General features: G+C 40.4%; 1 protein-coding gene across 8 annotated transcripts in view; it reads left to right on the plus strand.

The window, feature by feature from the left end:
* The window catches only part of LOC112462419, a 43,095-nt gene that overhangs the window by 12,949 nt on the left and 9,160 nt on the right, over positions 1-20,986 (plus strand). Inside the window, exons 1-2 of one of the 8 annotated variants that reach the window (XM_025028171.1) lie at positions 4,220-4,419; positions 4,981-6,047. The exons of 6 other annotated variants lie outside the window; for them this stretch is intronic. In XM_025028171.1, the coding sequence (XP_024883939.1) occupies positions 5,455-6,047 (593 nt within the window). In that variant the 5' untranslated portion in view covers positions 4,220-4,419; positions 4,981-5,454. Of the gene's footprint in view, positions 1-4,219; positions 6,048-20,986 lie in introns of those variants that run through there. One more of the 8 variants, XM_025028170.1, reaches the window with a different exon arrangement.

Genomic DNA, 20,986 nt, shown 5'->3' on the forward strand with positions numbered 1-20,986 from the left:
GGGAGAAAGAGAGAGAGAGAGAGAGAGAGAAAGAGACGCGTTCCTTCTCTCTCTCTCTCTCTCTCTCTCTCTCCCTCTTTCCGTTTCTCTTTCTCTCTCTGGTCGCATACTCCGGCGGGAAGGGTCGCGAGGAGCCGATGATGGAACAAGGCTCCAAGCAGGCCTCTGGATATTTGCGGAACCAGGTATCCGAAGGAACTCTAACGGCGCTGATTTGGTCCACCGGTATTCCCAGCAAGCCGAATGATTCAGATTAGTCGGATGACGGGTACCATACAGGTGACTGTAGATACAGGGAATGCTTCGGATCTTGTCTAGGCTCGCCGTCATCTTATGAAACTTAAAAAGCTTCTCGATACGTCGCAAAGTAAAATCATGAATTTTCGGTAATTAATAAAGTATAAAGTAGAAACTACAAAAATGTTTATTTTTTTATCGTAGATTACGACGATATTAATCCAATTCTTTTAAATCAACATTTCTTTCTCGAAAGAGGTATAATTTTTCCTGAAGATGCGCTTAAATTCTTTAAGCACTTCTGAATAAATAATTCATGAGCTTAATACGGATTAATGTCCGAGATAAATGTCACGATTGAAGTGCTCCTCGAAAAAACTTCGCAGCAAGAGCCTGAAGCTCGTGCCGAGATCCGTGCGATTGAGTGAAGAAGTCTCCCGGAGATTCACGTGCGGAAAGAAACAGGAGGGCAGGAAATCGGTCTGTCTCTATTTAAGGCCTTAGCGGCCACTGATGGCACTGAAACCAAGAGAGCCTCCTCTGTACATGTTACGTACTGGTCTTCTCCGTTCCTTTCGATGACTTCTTCCCTTCGCTCAGTTGCGGGAGAGCGCGCAATCAAGAGTAGAAAAGTGAAAGAGAAGAAGCAGAAGAAAGATGGCAAAAACGCTCTCAACGGAACCTCCGCGAAGACTCCTCCAAATCGTACTCGAGATCGCACGAGAAAAATCGCGGTACCAGTGCAACATTTCCGAAAAAATAAAATTTGAACGAATGTTTAATTGTTATGTAGATATAGGTATGTATATATGTGCCAATCGCGCGCGATAAACACAATGCTTCCGTTGTAATGATTATGTCGGATACTTTTTTTGGAGAGAATTGTTATTAAGTGAATATTTTTTAAGAATTAGGTATTGTTTACTTTTTTTATCATTATTTGAACGATAAAATATGATAAAATTCTAGGGATACCTAATAATAATCAAGATAATAATAATAAGATATAATAATAATCAAGCTTTGACATTAGTCACTTTACATATAACTATTTTTTAAATGAAACAGTTGGAGCATGAGTTAACAACAAAGTAGCATTAAAATTTAAGAGGTCCCTTTTAAATTTTCGTTTTTAAGACTCTCCTCGTTTTACACCTGCGTTAGCTCTGCTCGGACGTTCCATTTATGATCGACCTCGGCTATATTACGGGAAAGCAATAGCGCCAATAATTTTTCAACAAAACCTCGAGACAATGGCCTATATAAGAAATTAGTTTTGGGGGAAAGAAAGAGTGGACTTGTTATGCTATTTATCTTCTCGAGGGCATGAACTACGAGAAATATATAATTGATGAATTCTTTACATTATGTCTTTACATTAGGCACATTAGATTATATACTTTTAATTTTGTTTTACAAATTTATCTTTTAAATAAAAATACCTAAATCATTTTTTTATTTGACATCTTTATAATTATGTATGTATAACTCTTTGTTGGTAGAACTTAAACAGATCATTGTTTTTTTTTGTTTTTTTTTACGCTAGTCGTAACGAGAGATTCGATAAAACGCCGCTTAACACATTACTCTGCTCTAAAAGTGAAAAACAGGTTGCAAAGGGGAAAATGCGGGTAGATACCAACGCGTTGCCCATTAAAAAAATTATCATCAATTTCCAATATTAATTTGCTCGATGAAACAGATTCTGTGTTATCGTGATTAGTCCGACAGAATTTCAGGTGCAATTAAATTTTTCTTCTCTTTTTTTTTTCTTTTTTTTTTTCTTTTTTGGTGCCGCGCAAACTATCACAGATATCATGATCGATGAAAATGGCAGAAATGATTCGCGGTTTATAGCGTGATAGGATTCCATGCAAATAGCGAGAATCAACGTTCTCGGTGGGTCACTCTGATGGTGAGAGATTTTAACGCTATCAAAATAGGTTCGAAAGCTCGTTTCCGATATCTCCTGAATTATTAGATTTCATGCGGTCTTGGATATCATAAGACATGAAGTTATCGATAAATGATAAGAAATGAAATTTTAATTATAATTTTTTAGCGTTATTTTATCAAAAACTTTTTACCATTATAAATTTATATACTCTTTATACAGAGTGTTAATTAATTTTATTGAGATTTTTGATATTAAAAGAAGTATTGCCGTCATACAAGATGATTTGAACAAAATCTGCGCATATGTTTATAAATAGTGTAGCAGTACAAGGTCGTAACTTACCTATAGTTTGACAGCTTAGTTCAAGAGCTAATTCTACTGCAATAAACAGATGTTTATATTTCTACCCTCTTGTTGATCACAATGGTAAACATTAAATGGTAAACGATTGTTACGTTTTAATTAAATCGAAAAGAAATTTTCTTTGTTATGTACACAAAATATATTTCTACTTTCTTGTTGATCAGAAGAATGGTAAACAGTAAACGGTTGTTATGTTGTAATTAAATCGAAAATAAGTTTTCTTCGTTATGTACACAAAATCTCGATACGTTACTCATCGAGTACGTGATGATTAAATCGCTAGTCGACACAATGGTTACTGCGTCGGCAAGGACTTCTTCATCTCTCTCTTGGTACCGTACTCGTATTACGAATAATCGTCGAGAGTGCGCGACTAGAGGAACGGCGGGTAACTCAACACGCCCCGCGAGGGGGAGGACCTGAGGTCACTCAGACGAATGGAGTAACGCGCGACAAAGAAATATTGTGCAATAAAAGGAAAAAGGAAGATAGATAGACGCTTTATTTAAACATACTCTGAAATGGCATCTCCATTGAGAGCAACTAATAAGTGTATATGTAGAAAAACTGCAAATGATAATAAGACAAGATTACAAGGATAAATATTCGAAGTAATTAAGAGTTAAAGTAAAAAAAGAAAGGGACGAATGATGGGACGGTCGTTCACATGGTGGATATTTTCTCGGACATAGAATTGTTACACACTTTTGTGGTCTTGTGGATAAGACAAAAGATGTGTAGCATGAAAGGAAAGAAAAGGAAACGTTTATTTAGCGATGATGCTCGTTGGATGAACGGAGAGTAGCTTAATCGACAGTATGTTTAAAAGCGGAAATGTTGGTTTGATTTTTACACTTTTCGGAAGGTTTACAAAAAATGCATTTGTTGTCACCTCATCACAAAGCGATGAGATCAAATAAAAATAATAACACGAGTAAAGAAGATAAAGACTATATATAGAAACTAAAATCAGAAGAATATAAACACAGTAGTGACATTACAACTCCTAATAACAGTGATGTTATAATGATGATGATACCACGCCTATTATGCTTGGAAGTTTTATTCTCCATGTTTTTACAAGCTCAAAATTAAATACGCAAATGTTGCGAAAGGATGTAAGGAAGCGTAAGAAGAGGGTTAGTGAAGCGACTAATAAGAAGAAATAAACTGTAAAGTGAAAACTATAAATGATATATAAGAATATTAGCAGAGAGTGAAAGCCAACTCGGCGATAGTGGTTGATCGCGTCGGATAAGCGCGGAAGACGCCGTGCGACGGCGTGCGCGAGGGGTGGCGAACCCCCTAAAGGACCCTCGGTACATGGTAGCGGTGACCTCCCGCCGCCCCTCCCCCGCGTACCCCCCTTCGCCGACGGCCTTCGCGCGCGCGGCAGTTCCTTGCAACCCCAGGTTACGCGCCCCCCCTCCACGACGTCCTCGTCATCCCTGCCGCGACGGCAACGGTGGAGCACGATCATTGGTTCACCGGGTTCACGCAGGCACGAGGAGGTACACGCAGCTGCCGTGCCTGCCACCTCTTGCACTGCGGACTGATCAGAGCAAGAGGCCAGTGTTCGGAGGAGTAGCGCCGCGAACGCGGGTAAATTTGTCGTCGCCGCCGCCACCGCTGTCGTCGACGTCGTCGTCGTTGTCGTTGTCGTTGTCGTCATCATCACCATCACCATCATCATCATCATCTTCGTTGTCGTCGTCGCCATCGCCATCATCATCATCACAATTTTCAATCATCATCAGTGTCATCATTGTCATCGTGGTCGTCGTCACGTCGCGTCGTGTCACGCGAGATAAATGCGCTTCGGTCTTATCTCTTCACATGCCTCCAACCACCCCTCGCTTCCTCCATCCTCGTCTTCCCAATATGTACGCGTTCACTTCCGGCGCCAACGTCCATCGCAAGAGGTGAGTCTCTCACGCTCTTTCTTTATTTCTCTTTTGCTCTCTCCCTCTCTCTCTCTTTTTCTCTCTCGCTCTTTCTGTTCATCTCGTAGTGTCCTCCTCTTGATCGTGCGTTCTCCACGCTATTTCTCGCCGGGTCTCGTGCGCTCTGTGTGCCGGCCGGCTCGGTTTATTCGTTCCTCACCAGCTCACCACCAACGCCATCTTGTTGGTAGCGTCAATTGTCGTGCGTGATCCACACCGAGGCGACACCTCTCGCGTACGCCATGCACTCGATCTGCTCCCCTTTCTTCTCTTCCTCCTCATCTTCCTTCTCCTTCATCCTTCCTGTGCGTGTTAACACGCGAATTTCATCTCTCACTACCTCTCACTTTTCTGTCAGTTTTACCATCACAACATTAATTCCTCCACTTGTAAAATTTTAAAAGAGAGAGAGAGGGAGGGGTCCTTTGTTCAAAGTAAACGCCCTTTGTCGACGCTTCTTTATTTCATTTTCTTTTCAGCTTTCAAGGTCCGTTTCGAATCTTTATCTCTTGTCTCATTTTTTTACTTCGTCTCACTTAGGTAGAAAAGCACATCCCCTCCGTCCTCCGCTTTTGTACTTGCCACCGAGGATCGTCCGAAGGGCTCTGTAGCATTTAGACATGATTGGCTCGGCTGTAACCACGGTTTCATCAAGTTCCCTCGGTGACTGGTGGTTACACACGGGCGGACTCGCGGCTCAGTCAGATCAAGGTCTTCGTCAGGAACGAATCGAGCTTGCAGAGGAGAAATCGTATCCGGGGACGGACGAATTGGCGGCGGTCGCTTATCATTCGCCGTTCATCATCAATTAGTCCCGCGCGAATCTCGGGGGGATTGTTTGTTTCTCATCCACCGCCGTTCGCCATCACACGCCCTTCCGTTCTTCACGCTCGCGATTACGTTTTATATGTGCGTGAGCGCGTGTGCGTCACCACATCGGATTCAATCGTCGCCCTGTCCTTCCGCGCGCCTCCTGACCGTTCTCGACGATAAGAGGGAGATCGCGCTGTCGGGATGCCGCAGTGCGCAGTGGCCACGTGTCGCAATAGCCATCGCCGGACTCGCAAGCAGTCGGTGCGCTACCACCGTTTCCCGCACAATGAGGAATTGCGCGAGTTATGGGTGCGTGCTTGCGGTCGTGCTCCCTTGGCGAATGGAGAGCCGCCATTCAATATCAAGACGGCGCGTATCTGCTCACGCCACTTCCTGGAGGAGTTCTACGAGGACGAAAGCAGGGAGCAGATCTTGCAGGGCAATCAGAAGAGGAATCGGCTGCGCTTGGGCGCGGTGCCCACGATAGACGTGCCGGTACTCGTGGAGCCTTGCTTTAAATTACTTCAGGAAACTGAAAGGAAGCGCACGCGTGCTAAAATGGCGAACATGCTTATGGCGGCTGTTCCTGCCGATCGAGTGGATACTCGACAATCCGTTTGTAAAAGGCTTCACGAAGACGAAGGTGGCGAAGATGATGAAAATAACGACGCTAAAACAGTTTTGTCTATTATCAAAGAACATGCTGAACGGAAGAATCAGAGGAAATGTTCGAAATTGGATAAAAAAGAATGTTTTCTAATGGCGGTTGGTCTCGTCCACGTAAGCACTATGTGGTAAGTTTCCTTTTTGATCGCTCCGCCGCCATTAAGCAATAAGCGCATGGTTTTTCTATTCTCGTTATATGTTATTAAACAAAAATTAATTTTAAATAAAAGATATTGAAATAGGAAAATTTAATGCAAGAAAACTCAGCGCTCCTTTGTAACAATATTAAATATTTGAATTATATTTTAATTAACACAAGATCATTATTTTTAATAATAATTATTATTACGACAATTTAAAATGATCTTTATTGATGCAGAATGGTTTATACAATTTGTAGCAATTTTTACTTATTTTATCTTTATTAATTCTTACAGTACAATGTGAGAAATGACATCTTATCCATGTTTCAACGTGTTCGATTACTTTTTCATCTATTTCAAAAAATCTCTAAAAATTCATGAACATACTTTCAAGTTTCCAGAACAAATGTCTGTACTTTATTTTGGAAAAAAAAGTATAATGTAAAAAATATAATATAATCGGGGATCTTTTAAAATTTCAAGAAACTTTTATATAGAAAGTTATATAGAAAGGATAGAAGTCGATCGAATAATACTCATGTTTGTACTGTAAAGGTTAATAAAATATCTGATTTTTAATATTTTTTACGTTACTTGTAAAACTTTGAGCAGTTTTACATTTAATTTTATTTATTTTCAATTAATTCTATTACTTTTCGATACATTGATATTAGTGGTATCACACATACATTCTTTTAAAAATTTTTAGATTTGAAATTTATCTTGGAAATTCCACAATCATATTAAAATGCACATGCACAAATATTTAAATGTAAAATACAATTCTACAGTACTTTATCGGACATCAGCGTATAACAATGAATGAAAATATAATTATATATTTTTATTATATATTTATTGTGAAAATTACGACTGCAAGTAAATTTTCGAAAATAGCCTACTAAGGTTATCGATCAATCTGTTCGCGTTTATTCCTGTTTGGAATTCTCTTACCCCTAGAGAAGGCCCCTTAATATTTGCGCCGCCTTTGTTGTGTAGCGATTATGTATTATCAATTTGCGAACCGATCTTGTTACAAGCCCAGGCGAGCCAAGACGAGTATCGCGGGACCGCTACTTTAGTTTTTCTGTATATCTGATCCAGGAATATACACTTAGAAAAAAATTTGTCAATCCCAAGAAATATTTACTCCGATACGTTCAACTAAACATTTTAGTTCGTTAACTAAACATTAGTTGAATTAATTAATTCTTGATTAAAGAAACGAAATAAATTGTTGAAACAACTTTAGTTAATTAACTAAAATGTTTAGTTGAACGTATCGGACTAAATATTTCTTGGGATTAACAATTTTTTTTCTCAGTGTAGATGTCAATGGCAGGCGTTTGTAGGCGTACGAGGGGGAAAAAGAACTTCGCCTATTGAGGTATTGGATTATTTAGGCCCCCAGTCATCAATCGTACATAATTTTGTAGGTAGGTAATAATGGTAGAAAGAAAAAGAAAAATTTTAGATCTTCAAATCCCCACTGGAAAAAGTTTTGAACTTTTAATGATGTTATTTTATTCGTTCGATAGCTCATCATTAGAGCTGTCCAAGATGACAAATGTGTCACTGCTATGTTACAGTAGGTATCTGTATATTAAAAAAAACGTCCGCCGCTTTATGCTCACCCCCCTCCCCTCCGCCCAGGACGGTTTTCATTCGTTGTATGGACCGACTGTGTCACTAATTCCGATTCTTTTTACCATGACAATATAATAAATTAGTAAAATTAATGCCTGCCTAACTTAATCAAATATAAAACCAAGAACTAAGCCAAGTAAATGCGTCAACAAATATACCGAAAAATATTCAACATTTGTCTATTACCGCTGTTATTACGAGAAAGTAGCTTGGATGCAAAAAGAAGTCTTTAGGCGAGAATAAAAACAAAAACTAAAATTCTGGGAGTCATGTTTAACTATAAAATAAAAAATTATCAGTTGATTGCAAGCGTGAAAACATCGTGTATTATTTCAGAATCAGTGACACAGTGATGCCTATATGACAACGATACCAATAAGGTCCGTCCTGGACGGAGAGAGCATGAAGCGGCGGATTTATCAGTTATTTTATTATTATTTTTTGATATATACAGATATCTTCTGAGCATAACAATATGATGCATTTTTCATCTTGGACAGTTCTGATAATGAGCCATCAAACGAATAAAATGACATCATTAGGAGGTCAGAACTGTTTCCGGAAAGGAGTTTAAAAAAATCTAAAATTATTTTCTTTAATACTACTATTATTATCTACAAAATTATATATGATTGATAACTAGACCCGGATAGTCCAGAACGGGTGAAGTTCTTCCTAATCATCTGTGGGGGCATCGCGACTGACCTTGAAACTACTGGGTACGTTGCAGCGTGCACTTGCATACGTACGCGCAACCGACTAAGGGTAAAGTTCCATGGCACGTATTTTCCACGCAACTTTGTAACCGCGTAACCAATCAGAAGAGCGTTTCGCATTTTCTGTTACGCATATTCACGCTTGTGATTGGTTACGCAGTTACGCGTTACGTGGAAAACACGTGTCATAAGACGTTGTCCGTTTAATCGGAGTCTGGCCAGTTCTGGCAAAATTCTGCGAAAGAGGAAGAAATATACACTTCTGTGACGTTGGCCGGACAACTTCAACATATCGAATTTTCATTAATTGGTATCGACCCGTGGTCGTTTGGTGGTCTTTGGTAATCTGGTTAATTCGATGCGTAACTGCACAAGTTGGCCAGACTCTTATTAGAGGGACTCTGTTTAGAATCATTTCATCCTTGTTTATCAAATGTTAAGTAAGGAAGAATGATGCTCGCTGCGCGAACGCCAAGTGGAACGCATCTTAACATACTTGTCGAGGAGTCCTTTATTTTTATAACTCATTCTTTGGATTTCCGTTCTCCAAGAGACGCAATAATACAGTTTATTTACCCAGTCTTCAACTTGATTCTCCTTTTATCTTCGGTTATTGTTTCTATTACAGTGAAATAATATTTTTCACAATTCTATATATCATAAGAGAAATGGCTGGAATCAAACTTGCCTTTTGCTCGATAGAAATCTTTTAAATGAAAATACCGTTGTCCTTCGGAGAAAAACAGCGGGCTTGCTTTCCACGGACTTGCACTCGCTTTTCGTTGAACTCCGCGTGAAGGTCTATATCGTGTTTAGTCGCGCGGAACAGCATCGAGGACGATGCAAGGATCATAATAAAGTACTCTGGGAAAAATTTGGGGCCCACGTTTATAATAAACAAATTATTTAGATATTGTAACCCTAATTTTCCGTATTTCGACTAGAAATAACACCGCGTAACTAAAAATCGTAATTAGATATCTATTTCTAAGATTTTTAAGTTATACTGGTCAATTTTCTCAATTAATTTAGTCGATATTCAGTTACGCAAAGATAATTTACACTTAAGGAGCATTAACCAAAAAGTGCTTAACTGTGAGTCCAAATCGGTAAAAATTTTTCCCAGAGTAGAAAGTATATCTTGTATAACACAGTAAAATATAAAATTACATGTGATTATAAGTTTAGGGTTTGTATGTCGTTGTTGGTGTGGTGTGATGTAATTATATTTCGCAAAAATATATCATTCGCGATTTCAGTGAGTCGGAGTGACTCCATTATGTGCCCAATACGACTCTTGGTTAGAGGATCGATTGATCGATAAATAAATTTGGTGGAATTTTTTATAAGTTAGTTGCTCATCATACTAATCAACCGCGTGAAGATCAAAACGCGCTCGCGAGAAAGTATATAAACGTGATTTTTTTATACCTTTTAAATAAACTTTTCGAAATTCATATTTTATCCGCGTGAGTGAACACGGCTGTGTTTTAGTGGAAGATTATTAATCTTTCCAAAGGAGATCCCGACAAGTCGTAGAAAAAAGATCGCAAGGATGACCTGCTCTCCCGATCCCGATCGCGAGCAGGTGCATGACGAAAGAGAGAGAGAGAGAGGGGGAGAGAGAGAGAGAGAGAGCGTTCAGCATCAGCATCCCCATGTGATCGTGAGTGCACCATCGACTAACGCAGTCGTTAAAGTGCGTCGGATCATACGCGGTCAATTAGTGTGGTGTCGAGCTCTTGTCTTGATACTTGATACACGTGATCATCACAACATATAAAAATATATAAAAAAACGTATCATATTCCTCAAACGTAAAAATAATTGTCACGGTTTAGTTTATCGTTTGTATCAAACATTGCCTTCACAAATTTATTGTTGCGTTGGTTGTTGCCAAAATTTGCGATTGCTATGGTCATGAAAAAATTTTAAACCACAAACGCCACGATAATACATCACAATCCTTAAGGTGCCAATTCATGAGACGCTGAAAATGAGCGTCAACAAGGTGAACGTGGTGGTTTCGCTTTGACGCTAGCGTCAAAGAAATAAAGTTGAATTTTTTAAATATTCAGCGTCGTCGCTGAATCGTCGTTAATCGTCCTAGTATGTACAATCAAACATAGACTTCGAAATACGTAAAATATTAATTATTTTCAAGTAATATCTTCAAGTAATAATATTTTATGGATACATATATAAATAAAAGATATTTATATTTCTGAAGATTTTTGCTTGCTGAAAATGAGCGTCGAGCGTTAACGTGAAAAGGCATTTTTAGTTTCTATTTATGTATATAGGGGTGCGTTCGCGGAGCATGCTATAGAAAATGCGGAAAAACACGTTTTAGATATGTTAGGGAAAACCGGTTACAGCAATTGTTACTGGTATGTCACGAAACTTTTGGAAATTGGTTATGACCGCTCCAATGGTGAAATATATTTTCTTTACGTATATATTTGCGCTTATTATGATTTATTTCACTAGGAAAGATTGAAAACATTGATTTAATATTATCGCATATCCACAATTCCGAAAATTTTGACGTTAAAAATTGAGCTGAGTCCTTGCAATCTTGTTTATAATATTAAAATACAACTTTTTTTCTATTCTATATTAGTACAAAGTTTTAACTTTAATTTTAAAAAAGAAATAAATTTATTCCATTAATTAGAACCGAAATTACATAAACTCTTTAAAAAGTGTAAAATTGAGCTGAAAAAGATACATCCAATTGTTCAAAAGTTTATATTTTACAATTTAGCGAACAATCGTAAATTTTGATTTTATAATCGTGAATTGCGATGTCTGGAAAAAATTCTTCTGGAAAAAAATTTTTATTGAAAAATTTTTGCTAGAGTTATGTGCAGAAATATCTAGCAGGACCTAATTAATCTAATGTATAATTTATGTATAAAAATATAGAATGTAGTTCTAGCATTAATACAAAAAAAAATTTAGTTATTAGTTACTGAAGCATGATGTTTTCCGTTGCGTTTGCTTAATAATGCTTAGTAATAAAGAAGTAATGCTTAAACTTGGCATCTTTTCATTAGCATTTTGAAATGCATTTTGATTAATAAAGTTGACTCATGTTACTATAATTCGTTGCATATAAATTACGCGATACGTCTAGTCTCAGCCTCGAATCCAAGAGCGTTGCATTGGTACGCGTTATCGATATCGAAGAAAATATTATCGCTCGTGCCACATTCTAAAATAATGTGCAAATAGGCATACGGTCTTGCACAAAGAGCGACGTAGACGGTGATTCGATATCGATTATATGATTGAGAAACTCGTTCGTCAGTTCTCAAAATATGAACACCGATACTTTATTGAATCACAAGATTAAAAACGAAAGTACTCTTAAAAGCTGTTATTAAAATATAACTAAAATGTAACATAAATTAATTATCCGGATGCACAGCCGGAATTAGAAGTTTAAACACATGATCTATTGAATATAGTAACTTAAAATGGTCAAAATAGGAAACTCCAAATGGTTGGTTGATCTGATTGGTCCAGAAAAAATCCAGTCGCTGAGGGTACCTGTTCAATTGCAACATGGTCAAAAAGGGTACTCTGGTCACCTTTGGTGCACACCTTAGGCATCCGAAGATTCTCCCATCGATTATTTGACCTACGCGTGAATTAACCTCGGATCGTGAATCGACCGTCCTCCTTTCGTCATTCCATCTCTCGTGGTATATCGGTATTTCTCGTAGAACTGTGTTCGTCGCACGGATAAGGCAGGACGAGATAACGTGGAAAGAAAGAGAAGGAGAGGCAAAGTGGGAGAAGGGGAAGAGAGCTTCTCGACAGTTCTTGCGCGTCCTTGAGCGCTCAAGGCCTCGAGGAATCATTTAGCTCATGGTCTCATGGAAAGTTAAAGACAGTTTTTGAAAATTTGGAATTAATAGAAATAGATTTTTACGACCTTTCAAATTATCGCACGGATGCCAATATCGAAGGCGTAATATTTCATGTTGATCTCATTATTTCTCAATATTTCTTTGTTCGTTCTAACCGGTAATTGATGGTTTGATCAATCACCAATCCTGAACATCAATCTAAACATCAAAGAAGTTAGTTAGAAATAAGAGCAAGTTTGCGAAAAGAAAGGGATTTGATGAATGTCTGCACAATTAATTCTTACAAGTTACTTTTCTCAGAAGAACGTTGAACAAAAGAGAAAAGATTTTGAATAACGCGCGGTGGCACTCGTAATCACGTTACCTCGAAGAGGCCACGATTGTGTTTGCTTGTGTGGTCGCACCGTGGACTTTGACGCCGTCGACCCAACGATCGATCGAGCACAAAGTTGAACAGACACATAACTTGCGGAGGATTGCGACATGCGTTTCTGCAACGCATTGTTTGCACTCCTGTTTCATTTAGCAAAATCAAAATTGCTCTTCGACCTTTACGACACTAGTCGTATGGATATTCTTCATTTTTATTTAGTCACTATAATTATGCCTGAAGAATATCGGAAAGAAGCACCTTAAGCGATCGCACCAATCATTGACAGGCCTTGCAGAAAAGTAACTTAAGTCGACCATGTCATGACATAGTAAATTTTAAGAAAAGGCTTCTTGGGCAGGGATATCTACTTCGCTCCTAACATTAGGCGCAGCATGTGTTATTATTTCTTGAAATCTTTGTGTAGTTCTCATCTTTGCGTATTTCAATTCTTGTTTCTCAAATTTATTTTTATTCAATATATTGTATGTTATTATACAATATAATATATTTATTTTATATGTTATATTTTATATTAATATTATGTTGTGTGAATATATAAATGCATTATGATCTCTGTGAGGTTAGCCATTTATTTTCAAAATTTTAATATAATTTATTATAATTTACCAAACTTTTAACTAAAATTTCTGATATGTCTCAGAAAAAGTTCTAGCGATTAAGTACACCGAAATGTACGGTTACCAAAGATGTAAGGTGAATATCAACTTTTTTCTATGCGAAAATTGATGATAACTTTTTTATTTTATCCAAGATCAATTTAAAGCCTCCTAATAAAGAGTTTAAAAAAAAAATGCGAAATTTTTGTGAAAATATAAAAGAAAACAATTTTGGCGATTTTAATTCAACTGAAATTTTTAAGGTCTCCAGAAATAAAAATCAAAGGAAGAGAAAACATTTTCAATAAGAATAAAAAAAATTTCCGACAATTTGATATTTTTTCAACAAACATTTTGGAGAATTTCTACTTCTCTGATTTTTCTACATTTTTCTTGGAAAAATAATCTTTTGCATCTTCGTATTTTCACTTTTATGTACTTAAACGCCAGGGCTCTTTTTGAAACGTATCAAGAATTCTAAGATTCTGTGGAAGACAGCCAGAACTCTACAAATTAAATAAAAATTTTGAACGTGAGATGTTAAATTTACAGAGATCGTTGCTCAATGAGTTTCAAGTATTCCCATGATTTGAACACTTGAAACTCATTCATGAAGATTCTTCGGTTCTTCAGAGGTCAGGCGAAGTGAGTCGAGGTACATACGTTTACCGAGGAAAAAATAAACGTGTCTTTTTGTCATTGGCGGGAATCTCCGCGCTTGGATCTACGCCTCGATCTAAGCTGGCAGCCGGCTGCAAGCGACGTAACCTCGGCATGGCGAAGCGTGCTGATGGTTCGGACTAACGCGCTCGAGAACGTGTCCTTGGCGTTCAGGGACACCTCGGGCGCGCGGGCCGACCGCTCCTCCGCGCGAGATCCGCGAATTAGGTCGAGACGACGGCGACGACGGCAACGCGAACGCGAACGAGACTCGAGCTCTCTCGTAACCGATTCAACGTCCATAATAATAGCGTGACTTCGATCGTTCGCTCTGAGGTTTCCCTCTTTACGTTCCGCGCCGTCTCCGACAGATAAGTACGTTGACAAGAATGACATAATTCTTTTTTCTTTTTTAACATGTAATAACGCCCCATAGCATGTCGAAATATAGCATGTCGATGTTATGACCACGCGCGTTTATCGCTTGGAATCGAGTTTTCACGAATGGAAAATTGGCAAGTTAGGCAAGATAATAACGTATTATAGGATATATGAAAATAGATAATTGTCTTCGATGTCGATTGATTGGAGAACATGCTGGATTTTGGTCAAATTATTTTCGATTTATGATTCCGACAGGCACACACTATTCAGAATCCCCCGGAGTACGAGTACGCGGGCTTTATTTTAATTTATGCAAACTGCACCTAATACTCGCGATTTGCCATGGACTAGTCAAGCGGGGTCTCAGGGAACTGTTCCTTTCACCGAACTTTTCTACGATTGACCTTGAACCTCCGGCTTGGTGCGGCACGATGCCAGGATGCACCGCTGATTTCTTGGAATGGGAAAAAATTCTAATTTGAAGCAAGTTCCATTTTGGATAAATAGAAAGATGAAACATTTTTTGTGTAAGTTTCAAGAATGTCAACGTTTTTAATCATTCTTCTTTTTCTAAAGGAAAACATAATTAAGAACATGAAAACCACGTATATTATTGCTAAATATCTATAAACAAATATAGATTCAAAAAGAAGCACTGAAATGAAAGAGCGTGGCGTTCTCGTTTTTATTTGTAATAATTTCGAGGCGAGATCAGAGCAGGACTTATTGTTAGTGGAAACTTAATATAACGGCGATATATCGGAAATCGCATTCTTCTAGCTGCACAATTATTCCCTACGCATATCCCTTCCGTTCTTCCTCGTCGAAGGCGTTCCGTCGAAGGTCCGGGATGTGCGTCATCGTCCATGCGTAATGGCCATCTGCTTGTGCAACGTTGAAGGCGAAGCGCATATTTTATATCGCGCGTACGCCTCCTCGCGAGGATACGCATTCGTAACCGTTTAACACGCCGACCTTCTTCGAGGGCCAACGCTGCTCGAAAGTCTGTCTCTTTCCCGAGAATTGTTCTCTTGTCCCTGATTCTCTCACCTCGCTTTTCTTCACGCTTCCTGAGATCGATCTTCTTCCGCCGTTCACATTCCTGCACCTGGACAACGGAGGCGCGACAAACATAGCCACTTCCACGTGCGGACACGCATAATTCGTGGTTAACGTGTTTCACGATTGACAGTTTGTGATACGACAGCAGAGTCGAACCTTTTCGCGACGAACGGCCACTATATAGTGGCTGCGAGACTGATCCCGTATAATAATTTCTGCTGTTGCCAAATAGGTGTTCGACTTATTATGTAACAACAATAGTTATTTATCTTTTATTAAGTAAATTTTACAAAGATGATATATTGCCTCATAAATAAAAGCAAACTCTGCGCTAACTTATCGCGGACTCTATCCATCGTATAATGGTATTATAATCGTTTTTTCGTATGGCGCGGTAATGTAGTGGCGGTGACAGTCCGCCGTCACGAAAGGGTTAATATACTTGGTACATCGGCACCTGTGGTGTATCAGCCTTTTTGCTCGCGCAACTTTTGAAATCTGCGCTGAATACTTTTACTGATATCTCGTTTACAGACGAAGCGTTAAAGTACTACTAGCCTAACCAAGTACTAGTTTCAAGTAAAATAAATTCGTGATCGTAGCATATAACAGTGATCTCTTCCAATATACAGAAAACTCTTCCAATATACAGGACAATTATAAAGCGTTTGTGCAATTTTAAAATTTTATTAAGAGAAGTAAAGGCTATAAGGGTCAGAATGCGTATCGTTAAGTTCAATTTTAATAAGTCGTGTAATAAAATGAGGAGTTAAGAAGTTAAATTTCACTTGTGAGTTATGATGTGAAAAAAAATGGTGTATAATTATGGAAACGTTATAAATGTTGTGGTGCAATGTCGTTATGTAAATAAAATTTTAAAAATCTTATTTGAATTCTGCTCTTGATGTAAGTCTTCCTTGCTTTTATCCATTGTTTCATGAGTATGACGATGTAAAATCCAAATGTCGAAGAAATGAATTTAAAAAATCGTGTATGTTGACGCATACCTTGCAGCCAGCGTAAATTCAATAAAATAGTATAAGGACCCTCGAAATTGAAATAAGAGAAGTAAAGGCTACAAGGATCAGTTGAACTGTGATAGTTCAACTGACCCTTATAGCCTTTACATCTCTTTTTTCAATTTCGAGGGTCCTTATACTATTTTATTGAATTGACGCTGGCTGCAAGGTAATGCGTCAACATACACGATTTTTTGAATGAAGATTTATATCAAGAGCAGAATTCAAATAAGATTTTTAAAATTTTATTTACATAACGACATTTCACCACAACATTTACAACGTTTCCATAATTATACACCATTTTTTTTCACTGACCCTTATAGCCATTACTTCTCTTATTTCAATTTCGAGGATCCTTATACTATTTTATTAAAATTTTATAACATTCTATATGATAAAGTAAATCTATAAAAACATATAAGGAAATAAGTCTAAATCCAATCTGTATACCTAAATTCGCCATTGTAATAGTATTTTACATGTATAATTTCTAACAGTAAGATATCCACGAAATTCGAAACGCGCAAAGTGTGATAAGCTAAGAAGTTTAATACATTTCTAATTTAAGTTAGTTTGCGCTCCCGAATTAGTTTGCTCCCGAAAATACATATATATAATAGTCAAACAATTTGAAAAAGTCACGAAAATAAATGACAACTTTCCACGAGATTTTCATCAAACGCAGAAATTAAAGCATCTTCAAGCTAAAAGTCTCTCGAGCCAAGGAGACTTGAATAATATTCATCTCTAAGACGTCGTCGGTCTGAGAATTCGAAGCGCGCGAAGCTAAGAGGCTGGAAGTTGAGCGAGGAGGCGAGAAGGCTACGTCGCCCTCGTCGTCCTCGCCGCTCACGCCGGGTTGCAAGCGCACCGGGGGAGGAGTAGTGACTCCCGAACTCCGACACTCCGAGACGACGGCCGGCGACGCGCTCCGTCGTGACGCGGCAGTACGCCGGCCAATCGCGAGCGCGCGAGAACGCCGTTTCTCGTGTCGGCGCGTAGAGTAGGTGAACGGCGCGGATAGAAGAGAGCGAGAGCGGCGTGCCGCCGCCTCCGTCGCCGCCGTCACCGCCGTCGTGGCCGAGGAGAGGAGGAGGTAGGTAGGTAGGTAGGTGGCCCGCTGCGCTCGGTCGTGGAACTCTCGACCCCGATACCGCGCCGTGGTCGATGCACGTTCGCGTTCCGCGCGTCTTCCTCTTCGCGTCGTAGCCTTGAGAGGGAAAGAGAGACTGGTGCTCTAGAGCCGCGAGCGCGAGCGCTCCGCGAGGACGTCGCTCGAGTGGAACGCCTGCATGCCTGCCGAGTGGACTTGCGTCGCGCGCGGAAAAAACCATCAGGCGTCTTCCATTTCCTTCGAAGGGAAGAAACCCACACGAAGATCGAAGCGAGCGACGTTGTGTAACGTCGCGCTACGCGCTGCGACCTTTCGTGACCTCCCTCGCCCGCTCTACCTGAGCCGACGAGAGCGAGGACGGAGCGTTGGAGGGAGCCCGCGAGAGACCGGTGGACCGGCCGACCGATCGGCCGATCAGTCTGCATCCGCCGGGGAGCGTGGGCGGAGAACGAAAGGAGGAAAGACGCACGGTCGCGCGCACGGTGAAAAGTGCAAGTGGAGTGGCGTCGTTGGCGAGAAGCGATCGTGCGTGCGTGCGTGCATTCTTGCATTCCTCGCGGATCTTCCGTCCGCTGCCATCCTATCTCGCGGCGCGCGGGCGTTCCGTGCGCTCGTTGTTGCAGATTGCGGGAACGCGACGCGGATCTGCGCGCGTTTAAAAAGAGAGACGCCGACGCCGGGCGGCCGCCGCTCGTTGTGCCTCGTACTCGTACTCGTCGCGCGGGATCGTTCGCGCGTAAAACGATTGTGCCGCAAAGCGGACGGATCGTTTCGGCCTACTTATAACGGCCGTAAGTTAACTTTACACTTCCCGAGCGTGTTCCCGCTCTCTCGCGGGAGTGCGTCGCCCGTACGGTTTCATCGGTGCGACGACAATCTAATAATAATGGTGCACGACCACGGCGCGAGAACGATGCCCCCGAAACGTCGTGGGAACGTTTTAATGAAGATATAAATTACATCGATGTGCATGTATGTATATATGTATATGCACGTATGTGCGTACGGCGAGCGGATTATTTTGCGAAGGAAGCTCGGGGGACGAAGTGACTGAAGTACTAAATGCCCTACAAATAGCTTTGCGGAACTCTAAAGAATATCGAAACTGCTTTCTAATGGACTACTCCGGCGCGATTCGCCAGCGATTCGATATATTTATTTGCCCATGTGTGTCGGAGGAGCCCCCGACTTGTTGGATTTTCAAGAAATTGCGCTGCGCCGCGGAACGTATTTCTCCGTCGAATTTTCAGCCTGCGGAGAGCATCATTGGATCGGTGAGCGCGAATTAGAAAATAACACAAATTTACATATACACACATTTAAAAAAAAATCCCTACCGGCTTGTGTGTCCGGAGGAGACACATTTTTCCCGCATTTCGTTAAAATTTTCAAATCGATGCGCGCGCGGCGAGAAAAAATTCGCCGCGGTCGCAGGAATCCGACGGCGATTGGCGCTCGCAATTATAACGGAGATCTCCTCGCCGTTCACCGTTTACCGCTCACGGGATGTCTGTATTTTCCTGGTTTCGCGTGGCTTTCGCAGGACTCGAAGAAAGTGGCCGCCTACTGGACGGGACGGTCGCGCTTTCTCCCCTCGCTTTCGCTATCGCTACGCCGCGGAAAGGTGTAGGAAAGTTAATATTCGCGCGAGACGACCGGTTGTGAAAGGTAGAGCACGGCGGCGAAATGTAGGTATTGTTTTAAAACGCGGCGGGGTCGTCAACCGCGCGGCTGTCGCGACCGTCGCGACCGCGGTAACGCGAGGCGCGCTCCTTCGCGCGACCGTAGTGATGACAATTTTGCGCGACGCGCACGTCTCGCGTCGCGTGTGCGGCCCACCGGTCGCGATTGATATTCGCGATCGTCGAGTCGATTGTGCCTCGACCGATTCACCGCTTGTCACATCTCGCGAGAATCCACTTCAGTAATCGACGCTTTCTTTTCCCTTTCGCCGCGGAAGAAGGCTCGCATATAGTTTTCGGGTGCGTCCGCGGAACACGCTATCAGCGCGCTATTGTGTCATTCTATTCTTGTTTTATATCTACTGAGCGATAAAGATAGAATAGTGCAATAACGTTAATACGAATGCCTTTCGTCTTCCTCGATTTTTTTTTTAATTTAGAGAGAATCTTGAAAACCCTCTCGACGTTTGGAAATGTAGGGCACCTTGCATACGAGATGCCCTTTACCTAAAATTTTCCGAACGATAGGGAATATACTTAACGGAATAAGGAATTCGCTGTTTTTGCGAAGGATCGATTTTTAGAAGACTGGTGTCCTATGCAGATCGGTGTGGGAACGTAAAGAAATGTTATCGAGTTTCTGCGGGTACACTTGAGGGGCATCTTACGTTTCCGAACGACGAGAGGGTTTCCGAAGATCTTGAAGCGAAATTACCTGCCTCCAAAAAAAAAAGAGTCTCGAGGAAGACGAAAATCATGCGGGTATTCTTCCGCTCTTCACATTGCACCTCTCCGTGTCTTCCTTTTCTCTTTTTTTCTTCTCATCGCGCGCTTCCTGTGTATCCCCTTTCCCCTTCCCTCCCTCTTCGACGCGTTAACGCCACTTTGTTCGTTTCAGACGAAGATATCAGTATCGTTGTACTTTGACATCGTTTCACTTCCCTGCGCATTCATAAGGCAATTTATGTATCGCGACATATTTTACGAAGCATTGAACGCACTACCCCGAATAAACGACTTCTGATTATGCACACGTCCGTGAGTTGATTATCGTCGTGCGTAAAAGCGAGCTTGCGCTGACCACCTGTTAGCCGGAGCACCGTGAAGGAAAAAGGAAGGTAAAAGCGTAACGAAAGTGAAGTTAAATATTTCTTTTGGGTTGACAGTTGCAACTCCATAAGTGGTGTTGAACAGTCTCTTTCGATACCTGATTGATTTCTGGTATTGATCTTTACCTCTAATTGTGAGTTGTTACCTGAACCGACGCTAACAAGGAATATCCGCGCAAAATTTGTTTCAATTATTAATGAATAGTCTTTCGTGTTAAAAATCATTAGATTTTCTTTGTTGCTGCTTTCTACACACAGTCAAAATTTCTTATTTCCTATTATTATAATTATCTTAAATAATTATATTAATATTTAACGATATTTTACATTTAATCCATCAGTTAACGCAATTATGTAGCGTTCATTGTTCTTGGTAACAATTTTTTAATGTTTTAGGCAGCTCAAATAGATAACTGTTAAGAGATAACGGTTAATATGGTAGGGTCTACTCTAGAAATGGGCGTTCTTATCTAATCGTTAATAAGACAGCGTTCTCCAACCCGAAGGAAGAGCCTCGCGCTCTTTTCAGAATTGGTACCGCGAAACCTATATATCCTATATATCCGCATCTATAAAGCGCAGTGAACGCGAGCGGGTGCAACGAACTCCGCTCCGTATCTTTCTCTCTCTCTCTCTCTCTCTCTCTCTCTCTCTCTCTCT

Source organism: Temnothorax curvispinosus, unplaced genomic scaffold (assembly GCF_003070985.1).
Source record: "Temnothorax curvispinosus isolate PA1 unplaced genomic scaffold, ASM307098v1 QBEX01012413.1, whole genome shotgun sequence".
In the NCBI taxonomy this organism is placed as follows: Eukaryota; Metazoa; Arthropoda; class Insecta; order Hymenoptera; family Formicidae; genus Temnothorax; species Temnothorax curvispinosus.